The sequence below is a fragment of the Trematomus bernacchii genome, unplaced genomic scaffold (assembly GCF_902827165.1).
Source record: "Trematomus bernacchii unplaced genomic scaffold, fTreBer1.1, whole genome shotgun sequence".
Classification (NCBI taxonomy): Eukaryota; Metazoa; Chordata; class Actinopteri; order Perciformes; family Nototheniidae; genus Trematomus; species Trematomus bernacchii.
The window spans coordinates 4,144,109-4,156,622 of NW_022987689.1; the positions used below are offsets into that span (position 1 = coordinate 4,144,109).

General features: G+C 38.5%; 2 protein-coding genes across 2 annotated transcripts; both read left to right on the forward strand.

The window, feature by feature from the left end:
- Positions 1 to 874: 874 nt before the first annotated feature.
- LOC117488979 lies at positions 875 to 5,332 on the forward strand. The gene is made up of 6 exons (XM_034138173.1): positions 875 to 1,152; positions 2,350 to 2,532; positions 2,612 to 2,869; positions 3,955 to 4,050; positions 4,350 to 4,367; positions 4,668 to 5,332. Exons 1-6 carry the CDS (start codon positions 1,074 to 1,076, stop codon positions 4,751 to 4,753), a joined length of 720 nt encoding a protein of 239 aa, XP_033994064.1. The 5' UTR covers positions 875 to 1,073; the 3' UTR covers positions 4,754 to 5,332.
- Positions 5,333 to 7,572: 2,240 nt separating this feature from the next.
- On the forward strand, positions 7,573 to 11,942 carry cdc20 (cell division cycle 20 homolog). Its single transcript, XM_034137129.1, has 11 exons — positions 7,573 to 7,680; positions 8,000 to 8,200; positions 8,288 to 8,430; positions 8,518 to 8,614; positions 8,713 to 8,838; positions 9,051 to 9,247; positions 9,458 to 9,552; positions 9,638 to 9,866; positions 11,165 to 11,290; positions 11,423 to 11,540; positions 11,658 to 11,942. Exons 2-11 carry the CDS (start codon positions 8,020 to 8,022, stop codon positions 11,834 to 11,836), a joined length of 1,491 nt encoding a protein of 496 aa, XP_033993020.1. The 5' UTR covers positions 7,573 to 7,680; positions 8,000 to 8,019; the 3' UTR covers positions 11,837 to 11,942.
- Positions 11,943 to 12,514: the final 572 nt, after the last annotated feature.

Sequence of the window (12,514 nt, forward strand, 5' to 3'; positions counted from 1 at the left end):
TTAAAGGTAGGGTATGTAAGTTTGAGAAACCGGCTCGAGATCGCTAGAATTTGAAAATACACGACCGGAGAAAATCTGCCACTTCCTTATAGAGCCCCTCCTCCAACACACACGAACGCGCACATGACCAATGAGGGCACGAGATAAGTTTGTGCACAGATGGAAGGCTGACAGGCAGGTAGGCCATCCAGTTATTTTAGCCGGGCCGGCTAAAATGATTGGTCGTACTTTTTACAGTACTACGGCTTCCACAGATGACATTTTTTTATGGATTTTTTGTCAAAGCACTTAAGATATTCATTGCTATCGGGATGTTAAGAGCATTCCATGGAATATAACAAAAAGTGTATCTCGAGCCGGTTTCTCAAACTTACATAGGCTACCCTACCTTTAAGATGAACCTTTATTAATTCCTCGGGGAGATTCCGTTTTCCACACATATTTTTAGGAAGTGTACAAATACACACATGCATTAGAAAACAGGCATAGGTGCCAGGGAGCAGTTGGGCTCTCCAGCTGTTAATTATTTGGCCTCTTTGGGACTCGAACCTGCGACCCTCCGGTTACAAAGCCAAATCCCTACAGTTGAACTACTGTACTGCCGCCCTTGTTGCCATAGTTACCCCTTTCAGGGTTGGTTGAAATTCTCTCTTTATAAATCCATCGTTGAACTAACTTCTGCTTCTCAGTGTTTGTGTTGGCTTGGATGGTCACCTTTACCTTCAGGAGGTTGTTTATTTGTTATCTTAAACTCACTTTCTAAGGCACAAACGGCAAACCTGTTAAACTGAATCTGCAAGAGAGCACCTCCCAGTTACGCAGTAGCTGCATTAACCAACCAGAGGAGAGAAGTGGTCCATTTAAAGAAAAGTCTGTCAAAACGAAACAGTTGAGTCGAACAGATTTGTGTTGATGTTCGTGACCGTCTGAAGTATTTTATTTTGGCTGTTTTCTATTTTAAGTTCCCTGGTTTCGCTTAAATGGCTTAAAACAATCCGTGCTATTTATAACTCGGGAGACTTTTATCCTTCCTTTACGGTTTAACAATAACGGGACAACAATTCGCGTTAGAAATGCAGTTTCTTGACCATTTCCTTGGTCTTCTTGTGCTAACTACATGCGATGTATCACTGTGTTTTCCTGTTCCAGTAGGTAAGAAGCTTGTCTCTTTGCATTGCTTTACTCCTGGTTAAGACTTCACACGATTGTTAAAACTTGTTTATGCATTTAATTAGCCTTTGCAAGCAGCTAACGTCACTATTTGTTGCTACTCATGCATTATATTTGGAAAGATTAATCAGTAAAGTGAGAACACTTACTCCTCTACTTGTCACAGGAAAAAAGGTTATTGTACAGCTGACTTAGACTCTCATATTCATCTACACAATGTCAATACGAGCCCTGCAATAAATCCTGTCTTTAGCTCAGTTTTTGTTGGCACAGTGTTACTTAGTTCCCCCTTATGGTTATTTATGAGGTCACATTAGTTTTGGTTTCGTATTGGACTATGTCAAATAGAAAGTTAGGTGTATCACCCAGATCTATTTACAAACCTAGAGGAACAGATAATTAAAAACACCTCACAACATCATGCAATGACACAGCTAAATGTAACTATCTACTGATTTTAAATGCCATTTTCTTAATGTCTTTCATTTTTTGTAAAGCACTTTGAATTGCCTTGTGTTGAAAAGTGCTATATAAATAAACTTGCCTTGCCTTGCCTTGCCTTGACTGTGTTAACAAAAACATGAGATTCCAGTAATATAATGATAACTTAAATTAAAATGTATTTTAATGTAAGACTTATTGTAGGTCTGCAATGTGAGATTGACCAGGTAGGCTATACCTAATAAAACGGGTCACATTGTGACTACTAACTACTTGTTATACTTTTACAAATGCAATTAGACTATATACATTACAGATTAACCTTGCACGATGCATTGTAATAGTTAAACACTTTAAACATTAAATGTGGTTGGATCTAGTGCCCTTTAGAGTCTAAGGTTTAGACCATAATTGAGTAAAGACCTGTTGTAAAAACATTGATAATTTTAACAATTTGAAAGGAGTCTTTATTAGAATGAGCCCTTTTACTTTAAGTATCACGGGTATAATCTATTTATGCTATGCAAACTTAAATATTTACGCAGCACTTCTTCTAAATGAAAAACCATTTGAATATTTTCTTCACACATTAGCTCACATTTTAGCCTGTTTGTAATCATCTGTGTCTTAACATGAAAGCTTTCCTACCGGGACTTACCAGAGCTTACTATAACGTTTGGATTATTCCTTATTTTCAATGTTTGAGTGTTAATGTATGTATTTTATATTCCCCTCTAGACACCGTCATCGTGCAGGTCCAGCAGTGGGGAGTGGTGGGGGCTCAGCAGGTCGCAGAGCAAGTCCTTCTCAATGGAGTCTCTTTAAAAGACAAAAGCCAGGAAGTTGACAGCATTATTCAAACCATGTCAATTGATGCACTCCTTCCAACTCTTATCAATGTGAACCAGACTTCCATCCTGAGTAAGAAAATCATCATGTACAATTTTGGACAGGGATGGTCAGTCAAATATTTGTCAACAGCCTTCTTCTTCCTCTTTAGGTAACCACACTGTTCTCCGTTCTCGAGAATGCATACTGGAGGGGTCTCAGCTGCTCTGGGCCGACCGTGTCTTCTACGATGGGAAGGTGTATCTGACTCTGGACCACACTGACACGTGGACAGCACACGTACCGGAAGCACTGGCCTTCAAAGTGTTGTGGGAGAAGGAAGAGCAGCGCACAAAAATTGAGAGTACCCGTCTGCAGGAGGAATGCGTCAAGCTGATGAAAGAACTGATGCTTTCTCAGGAGCAGTCTGGTATATATTCTTTTTAGCGTTTGGAAAAATGTGAAACTAACATCAACCCAATAACCTATTAATGCATGTTACACACGGAGTATGCTTTTAAAATTAACCAATGTTTGTATTTGATAAAGAATTTAATTTAATAGATAGGATCAATGCAATTTAACATAGTTACAATACAGAGCATGACATTGATATGCTCCAGAGAGAGTTTTAGCTGTGACTAATTGTCAACTTTTGTCCCAATTTTTGCTTTCTTATGTCAAGATTAGTTAAGGATAAACAGCTTTCAGTATAAACAAAAACCAATACATTCCAAATATTTAAATACAATAAATATACACATACACTAATACACCGTGGCAATTTACAGAAATATTATAAATTGAAAATGCTTTTAGACAATTATTCTTAAGGATTTTATATGTGGAATTACTTTGATTTCTGTTGGAAATGCGTTCCAGAGTTGAAGGTCCTTTATGAAGAAAGCTAGTTGTTCACATAGAGATCTACCAGTTATTTTAAAGTTGCCATTCACCACATGCTCCTAGTTTCTTTGTTACCATCTGGTCTTTAGATATAGAAACAGGCTCTTGGGCTGCACTGTTAAACATTTTTAAAACGAATTTGAGAAAACCCAAATTATTAGATGTATTAAAGTATTACTGCAGTAATTTTAACTATAAAGGTATGTATGAAAATGGTAGCATTAATATAAATAGTTGTGACGATAAGAGGCCTGTATCATGAATAATCAGGACAAACTTTTTTGTAATGCAGCACCAGGAGCACCCATTCTACATTTTCATTCACTGCTGTGAACAAATGTACAATACCTGTAGTGAGACTAACTCACGTACTTGTCTAGTAGCTTTGAATATTAGTACAGAGAGAAAAAGCCTTAATGCCTAACTGGTGGAGGCAGCTGATGGTGTTTAACTGTAAGTCATATGACACGATGGAAAAAAAGAAAGGTTGTGAATTGAAAGTAAAACATTAGTTTGTCCCTATGATTGCGACAGTTCATCTCTACATACAATTTCCCACACATTTTACCGTGACCATTTTTACAGGTCAATTTTATTTTATTTTTCCAGTTCCAGGGATACCTTTGCCTCAGTTCCTCATTCCAATCTTGGCAGTCCTGGTGTTTATAGGTCTAATCATGATCACTATCCTCCTCTCAAAACAAGGTGAGTAAATAAGAGTTTTCCTTTTACATTTAAATAATTATTACAAAAGTTACCGTGCCAGTCATCACAGATGTTTGCTCAAAAGCAGCCTTCCAAATCAGCAATAAGCTAGTTTGAAGTGTTGTGCTGCATGTTGTTAGCAGACAGTGGCAGCTATTTCATATTTTTTTATTCACCATCATAAAATGCTCCATATCATGGCTGTATTGTTGTCACATGATTTGGGTATGGAGTCTCATGCTCACAGGGGAATATAAAGCATAGTCATGTGCTTTGTCTTTCTCACACTCTCTGCTTAGGTCTGAGGCACCCTGGAGGTAAGAAAACAACATTCCTGTTTTCTCTTAAGTTCCTGAAGACTTTTCTGATAACAGTCTTGGGATGATTCACTGTGACTTCACTTTTATTACTGAATACATTTTATTACTGAATTTCATACATAATATGACTGAAGTTGTCAGGTCAGATATGGGACCATCATAGCGTCAGAAATAAAACATAGTGAATGCTGATAAGAATTGTTCTAGGAATGACGTCAAATAATTTAAAACAGTGAGTGAGAGTGATAAGCTTATTATGTTTATGTCTTTTTTCTGTGCTTTTTGTTTTTCTTGCAGGAGTTGTTGGCTCGATTATACATTACCCTAAAGACATCGGTGAGACCGCTCCAGAAATAAAAGGCAATGGTTACCGTACCTTGTAGTTCAAAGCTCCAGCCGATGAACAGAACCATGTTTGAGCTTTCCCTCCATTTCTACTGTTGAATGTCCCCCTGCTGATTCACCATTGGACAGTGTTGCTTCCTTAATGGAACCAACATTTTCCAACAGTAACAACTGCCCCAATGTTTGAAACCCCTATAGTCTGGATTCCAGGTTATTTAATGCACTTTAATGTTTGTACCACACTGAATTAACACATTGCATATGCATTTAATATATATACATATTCTTATAAACGCACACACCCAAAGAAATGAAAACATAATCACTGCCTGAAGCAATGTACAAGCTTCTTTTTGCAAAATGAATAACCATATGAGCAGATGTTTTAATTATTTCTGGACTGAGCTAATCCAGTAAACAATGCATGTGTATGTCACACTGAACTCTGCCAAACACTGGATGAACTGTTGAGGTGTCCTGTTATCCAAAGACTGTGCTGCATACTTATGATTTTCACATTTCTTTGTGATACGTTTTTGTGACTGTCTATATGTTCCCCTATTATTTGTTTGTGTGACATTTGAGAAAAATGTTCTATTAAATTAACTTTTATGGAATATTTGTCAGATTTATTTTCTCACTCAGAGTCAGATTGCCCTATTGATTATGTATTCTAGCCTATTCTAAACAAGAATTCATTTCGCCCCATTTTATATTATAACAGGTTTGGGCTTCACAGAAATATATACAAATGAAGATATACATTTATATATATATATATTTAAATATATTTTTTTGTGCTTTTTGTGCCTCACTCTGTATAAGATAGTGTAGTGGCCACTTCAAGATTCAAGGCTTTTATTGTCCTTTGTACATAGCTACAGTGTAGTTTTGACAATGAAAATCTTAGATCACAGGCTCTTCCAACAGTGCAACACAATAAAACAGATAATAGTGCAAGTAAATAAAATAAAATAGAATATAATGGAAATAATGGAGAATAGTCTATATACAAGTAATTGGAATATTGATATATATAAGTTGCAAACAGATGACTGTTATGGATGTTCTTTCAAAAGTTCACTTAACGAAAATCCAAGTTTTATTTTGTCTCACACACTAAAATCCATTCGAAAAACAACAAAACTACACCTGCATAATACACCATTAAAAAAATGACAAACTATAAACAACCTGTAAAATAGTTTTAGAACTTGTTAAACATGTGTCAATAACCTAAACATTTGAGCAAAACAGACAGGGCTGCAATGGCTCTTACAGATGGCTAATGTAGCAGGAAAAGAGTTGGACAGTTGCACCTCATCATTAGTCAGTCATACACTTTTATAAAATGTGTTTGTGTGATGATTTCAAGATAGTTCAGAAGTTTCCACATTGACATTCATTTCCATAATTATTGTTTTAATTCTCTGGGAAACAATTGTTTTTAATATCAAAGTTATCTTGCTTGATAGCAAAAACAATCAAAAAGAGCAGTATCAGCTGCCTGCCGTTATCCTTCTGCTCTTCTGGCACATATAATCTTATGAGACACCAATACATAAAGGACCAGATTTGATAATGGTTGATAAAGTTTTAGTCAGAGACAGAATGTTTCTCTTGATGTCAAGGTTAGTTTCTGTGATTGACTTGAATGTTTGAAAGACAGTGATTTATTTTGATTTATTTTTATACTTGATTTCGAACACCAGATTTTCCATGATAACAGAATTTCATTGGGAGCCCACTGAAAACTAATACTGTATATCTTATTTATTTTAATTTCAAGAAAACATGCTTCCTGGATTTAGCAAAGTGTTTTTTATTCACACAGACATCAGATAATATACCGTTGTCTGTGTCTAAAATAAAGTCTGTATTATAAGTATTCTAAATGAATCGATACAAAAACAACAACTCTAAAACATTACTCTAGTTGTATCGTTAGGGGCTTTACTGATTTGTTGGCGCACCATCCATTATGCATGAGGTGGACATTTCCACTAATTGATCAAGAACTTAATCTAATTAATATCCATAATCACACTTGGTATTTTATCAAATAGCAGAGACACAAACACTTGTTTCACTGGACAGACATGACCAGAACATGACAAAAACTCAACTCTACCCAACTGTAAAAATGTATGTATGCATTTAAAGATTCCATTTCTCAATATGCTTAATAGAATTGAATGAAACATTTGAATAACGTTCGGCTTTCTGTCTCTCTTTTGAAAGGTCGGTAGATGCTTAAGACAAATGTAAAATAAGAGCCATTATGACCCAACACTGGAAAAATGTACATTTATTATTTATATTTCAGAAATATTTTGGACTGTTTATTTCTTGTGTCTTAATTTCTCCTATGTACATTGCCTTGTTTTTTTATGCTGCTGCAACGCCAACATTTCCCAAATTGGGATCAATTAAGTACCTATCTATCTATCTATCTATCTATCTATCTATCTATCTATCTATCTATCTATCTATCTATCTATCTATCTATCTATCTATCTATCTATCTATCTATCTATCTATCTATCTATCTATCTATCTATCTATCTATTGTTTCTGCAGCATAATAATAAAATAGCAAAAGGAAAAGATATATAAAAATAAAACATAGTTATATACACTTTTACTCTCTTAATCCTTATTCAGAACATTTTGATTCTTACAATTTTAACTCTGTTCTTGTTTACGTTTGACACAATCAAAACGTTATCATAATTTGTCCGATAGGTGGCGGTATATTTCTGGGGAGGGAGTTTCTTCCACCAATCACATCAACGCATTCGTAAAATGCCTGCTGGTAACGGCCGTTTCTTGAACAAACCAATCACAGGAGCGCGTACAGGGATTTAAACCGTGTGTCGTCATCGTCCCGACATTCAAACTTTAGAAAGAAACGAGAGAGGAACAACAGAGTTTGGTGCAGCAAAGTCAACGTTTCATTTAAGAGGTGAGGTCATAATCTTTTTATTGTAAAAGGCCTACTTTTGAATATAACATTTAAGCTGTTAAGGCTACTGAATTGAATGCTAACGTGTTATCATTCACTTCATGGTCAACTAGCTATGATAAACGAAATATAACCTATTTGAACGCTAGACGGTTTAAGCTCCTGTGAAACGACTTCTTGTTTGAATTTTTTGCCGAATTAAATTAAAACGTTTTCTGGCTCACATCAGCCGCTGCAGTAGCTGAAGTTGGATCCGAGCGTTAGCATTTGTCGCCCATTACACTAACGGACCGTATTACTATTTCCCCTGACGTAACAGGCTGTGAACACCTGGATAAAATGGCGCAGTTCGGGTTTGAGAATGACATCCACAGTATCCTGAAGCTGGATATGCCCATCACAAACGCTCCCATGGCAAGGTGGCAGAGGAAGGCCAGCTCTTCTAACGCCTCTGCGCTGTCGCCTGGCAAGTCTGCCAATGTGTCTCTTAGTACAACAAAAACGCCTAGCAAAACACCAGGTAGTTTGTGCAACTCTATCTATGCAACGTAAACACGCTCGATGTGTTTTGTTTCTGGAGATTTTAACCACTTTTTTTGTATTGTAGGCAAAAATAAAAAACAAACACCCTCTAAGATGGGAGGCGACCGCTTCATACCTACCAGAAACAGCAAACAAATGGATGTTGCAAGCTTTCTGCTCGCTAAGGAGAATGAAACTGTGGACACAAACGAACACAATGCAACATCGGTACGTTTACAAAATATTGATTTATCTTTTAGTGATCCTATAGTTAAATAAAGATTGTATTTATTAAGATCATATGTGTCTCTAAAGGAAAACCAAAAGGCCATGTCGATGTCACTAAACGGATACAACATTGAAGAGGCAAAGATCCTGCATCTTGGAGGGAAGCCGCTGAATGCTCCAGAAGGTAAGGATATGTGTTTGTCAACATGCTGCATCGCAAGAATATTGCATGCATATAAAGGGGTGTCTGTGAATTAACCATTTATTTTGTCCTATTTACAGGGTATCAAAACAACTTGAAAGTGCTTTACAGTCAGGGTGCAACACCTGCCTCTGTCAAAAAGACACGGTACATTTCTTCAACTCCTGACAGAATCTTGGATGCTCCTGAGCTTCGTAATGATTTCTGTAAGTTTGGCACGTCAAGGTTGTTCCTTTAACACTGCCGCATATTAGATTAGATTAAACATAATTTATCACACATTGGATTCATGTCGGAAATCAGTCACTATTATATTTCTATACTAAAATATAAAGATGTTGTACATAATTTGAGCTTTATGCAAGAAGGTGCTACTGTACAATTAGCTAGCATTAATTGTCTTTTTTTTCCTCCACAGATTTGAATTTGCTTGATTGGAGCAGTTGCAATGTTTTGGCTGTGGCGCTTCATAACTGTGTTTACCTGTTGGATGCCTCTCAAGGAGAGATCACTCTTCTCATGAAGCTGGAACGTGAGGAGGACTACATCTGCTCACTGTCCTGGACCAAAGAGGGAAGCTACCTCGCTATTGGAACCAGTGACTGCCAAACTCAGGTTAGTGCGCTGAGGAACATACGACTAGTACACAATAAAATGTCTTTATTCGTCCCACAAATGGGAAGTTACAGCAAAGTAAAGATAGAGACGATGAAAATGGAACACTATTATATAAAGGGCATGCACATTGTATTTAAAATAAGGACATGTGGCAATAAAATAACTGCTTTCTTATTTGCTTTTAATTATGAAATTTTATTTTCTTAGTTATGGGATGTTTACAACCAGAAGCATCTCCGCAGCATGGCCAGCCACACGTCCAGAGTTGTGAGCCTGAGCTGGAATGACCATGTTCTCTCCAGGTACAGTTTTTTTCCAAATTTCTGATACAAAAGACAAACTTCTAGTTGTGTTTGTTAGACTCAAATATGTTTCTTTCTATCCTAGTGGCTCAAGATCAGGACACATCCACCATCATGATGTGAGGGTGGCAAACCACCACATTGCGACTCTCACTGGTCACTCACAAGAAGTGTGTGGGCTGCAGTGGTCCCCTGATGGGCGATACCTGGCCAGTGGGGGCAATGACAACATGGTGTACGTTTGGCCCCGTGTGCAGGATGGCCCCGCCAACCAGGCCGTCCGCTGCTGGGATGAACATCAAGGAGCTGTTAAGGTGAGCATCAAAATGGCCCAAGTGATTTCCTTAGTCATTTTCTACACTCTCTTTTATTTCACCTTTAATAGAAAACACTCTTTCCTTTACGCCAGGGGTCGGCAACCCCTGGCACGCGTGCCACCAATGGCATGTGGCACCGTAACCAGTGGCACACTAGGAATAAGTGTGCAAAATATTAAAATTGTATTTTCGGATCCTGAACGAGACCGCCGCCAGAGCGCGTCTCCCCGTTAACTGCAGAAGGAAGCCATGCACGCAACGCAGCCCCGCTCTCTTTAACTCCAGGCGACTTTCTGCCGCTTTCCTCCGTAATGCAGTGCTGATAGTTTCACCACAGAGGAAAGCACTTCACAAATTGCATTACCCATAAGGAGCTGTAAAAATGCCGCAGTTTTTGCGTGGCGATCGATATCGGCCGATACTCACTCTCTGCCGATCGATCGGTGCTCTCTAAAAAGGCCGATCGCGAGACGTAAAATACATGACACTTTTCTCTGCGCGGCAAAACAAGCTCGCTAGCTTCACCAGTCTGGCAGTATTTTAAAGTGTCCGAAAATGACAATAAAATAGCGGTATGCAACGTGTGTGAAGCAGAAATCCTGCAGCTCCACCCGCTGTGACGGACCGGTGAGCGGAGCAAAACACACAAGAGTTAGACCTAACACACTTAGCTATTTGATCTACCTCTGGAACTACTAGTTATAAATATATTTATTCCTCACTGTCACTCATTACTGGATCAGTGAGCTGCATGAGATACTGACAGGCTGTCAGGAGAGGGGGAGAGAGGAAAAGAGAGCGCTTCCGCTCATTTCTCCCGTGTTATTATCCAAAGTTAATGTAAACTTGAATAATGTACTTCATTTGAATGTAACAATTATGTTGGTTGTTTGTGGAAGCGCCAGTGAATGAGCCCCATTAACTGAGTTTTAAACATCACTTTTCACAAGCGTTTTTGTCGAGCTCTTCACCCCCCCCATTTTTGGCACAAATGGAATACAATATTCAGAACGATCTTAATCAGTAGATCAACCAAATTCTTGTTACCACAGAATTAACCCTTCATGTCCAGAGAGGCAGCGGTTAACATGTCAGATTCTGCTATGTTGCACCACCATGTTTATATGTCAGCTCAGAACAGACAAACTCTAGCTCTACATGCAGCCTTTAGCATTTTTATTTGACACAAAGGCTACTGCAGTTCTCCAGAACTGCAGTAATACCAGCCACAATTTATTCCATAGACTGTAAAAGCTAGCTTGAAAAACTAACTTTTGGATGTGTTGACATTCTAGGCTTTGGCCTGGTGTCCGTGGCAGCCAAACATCCTGGCATCTGGAGGTGGAACCAGTGACCGTCACATTCGCATCTGGAATGTAAACAGTGGCTCCTGCATCAGTTCGCTTGACACTCAGTCCCAGGTACATACCACAGCTAGAACCTCAATGCTTATTTCAGTCAAAAAGGATTACATTTGAAAATGTATTTAACTTCAACATAACAACATGGGGGTTGTCCCTTTTCTCATCATAAACGATAACTTTGCATTTCAGATTTCATCCCTGGTGTTCGCACCAAACTACAAGGAGCTGGTCTCCGCCCATGGATATGCCCACAACAATGTCGTTATCTGGAAGTACCCCTCTCTAACAAGGGTTGCAGAACTCAATGGTAAGTCGGCAAAAAGACAAGACATGGGGAGTAAAGGAACAAAAAGAAAAATGGAAAAAACTGTATCCACATTGTTTGCTTCCTGTTGGTCTGAATGTGTTATTTTTTTAATTACAGGCCACGAGGATAGAGTTCTCAGTTTGATTCTGAGCCCAGACTTCTCCACCGTTGCGACTGTTGCTGGAGACGAGACCATCCGTATGTGGAAGAGCTTTGAACTGGATCCTATTAAGAAGAAGGCCAAAGAGAGGCTGGCCAAATCAACTAGCGGTGTCATTCACCAGTCTATCAGATGATGTGCTTTGTTTTATGAAAGGATTTTCTGTCCATGCCGGTTGAGTTATGCGCAACTGTTTTTATTTCGTCCATAATAAAGATATCTACCCAGTGTTTTAGCTGTAACAAGTTCCTGCAGTGTTGTAATTGGTCCCAAGTGTTTATACAGGATTAATAATGTGGTAAAGTACAAGTTTTGAAGCAGAAAGTGTATACATGACCTTGGCTTTTTTTTAATAATCTGGATGTATTTTACAGTTGCCTTGGTTTTAAAGGTCCCATGTCATGGCCATTTCTACTGATCATATTTCCATTGTTGAGGTCTACTAGAATAGATTTATATTGCGCAATTTTCCAAAATCACATTGGTTTCTTATACAGCATCTCTGTATAGTATGTGTATTCACTCTGTCCTAAACGGCTTGTTGGAGCTCCTGCCCCCCCCCCCCCTCCCTGTGAGCCCAGTGTGCTTGGTCGGGACGTTGCGAGGCTCGTTGCTGCGAGGAGCGGACAGGTTTCCGGGTCGGCGATAACAAGCTAAACTCATCCTGAGCGCACGCACAAACACTCACAGCCGAAGTAAAAACAAGTGTGGTTTGATATTGAGTAAGAAAAAGGTTTATAACGCTGTGAGAATGGGTCTGCGGAGAGCATTTCTCTGCGATCCCAACTCATCTATTACCAGCGTTCAGGGAGCT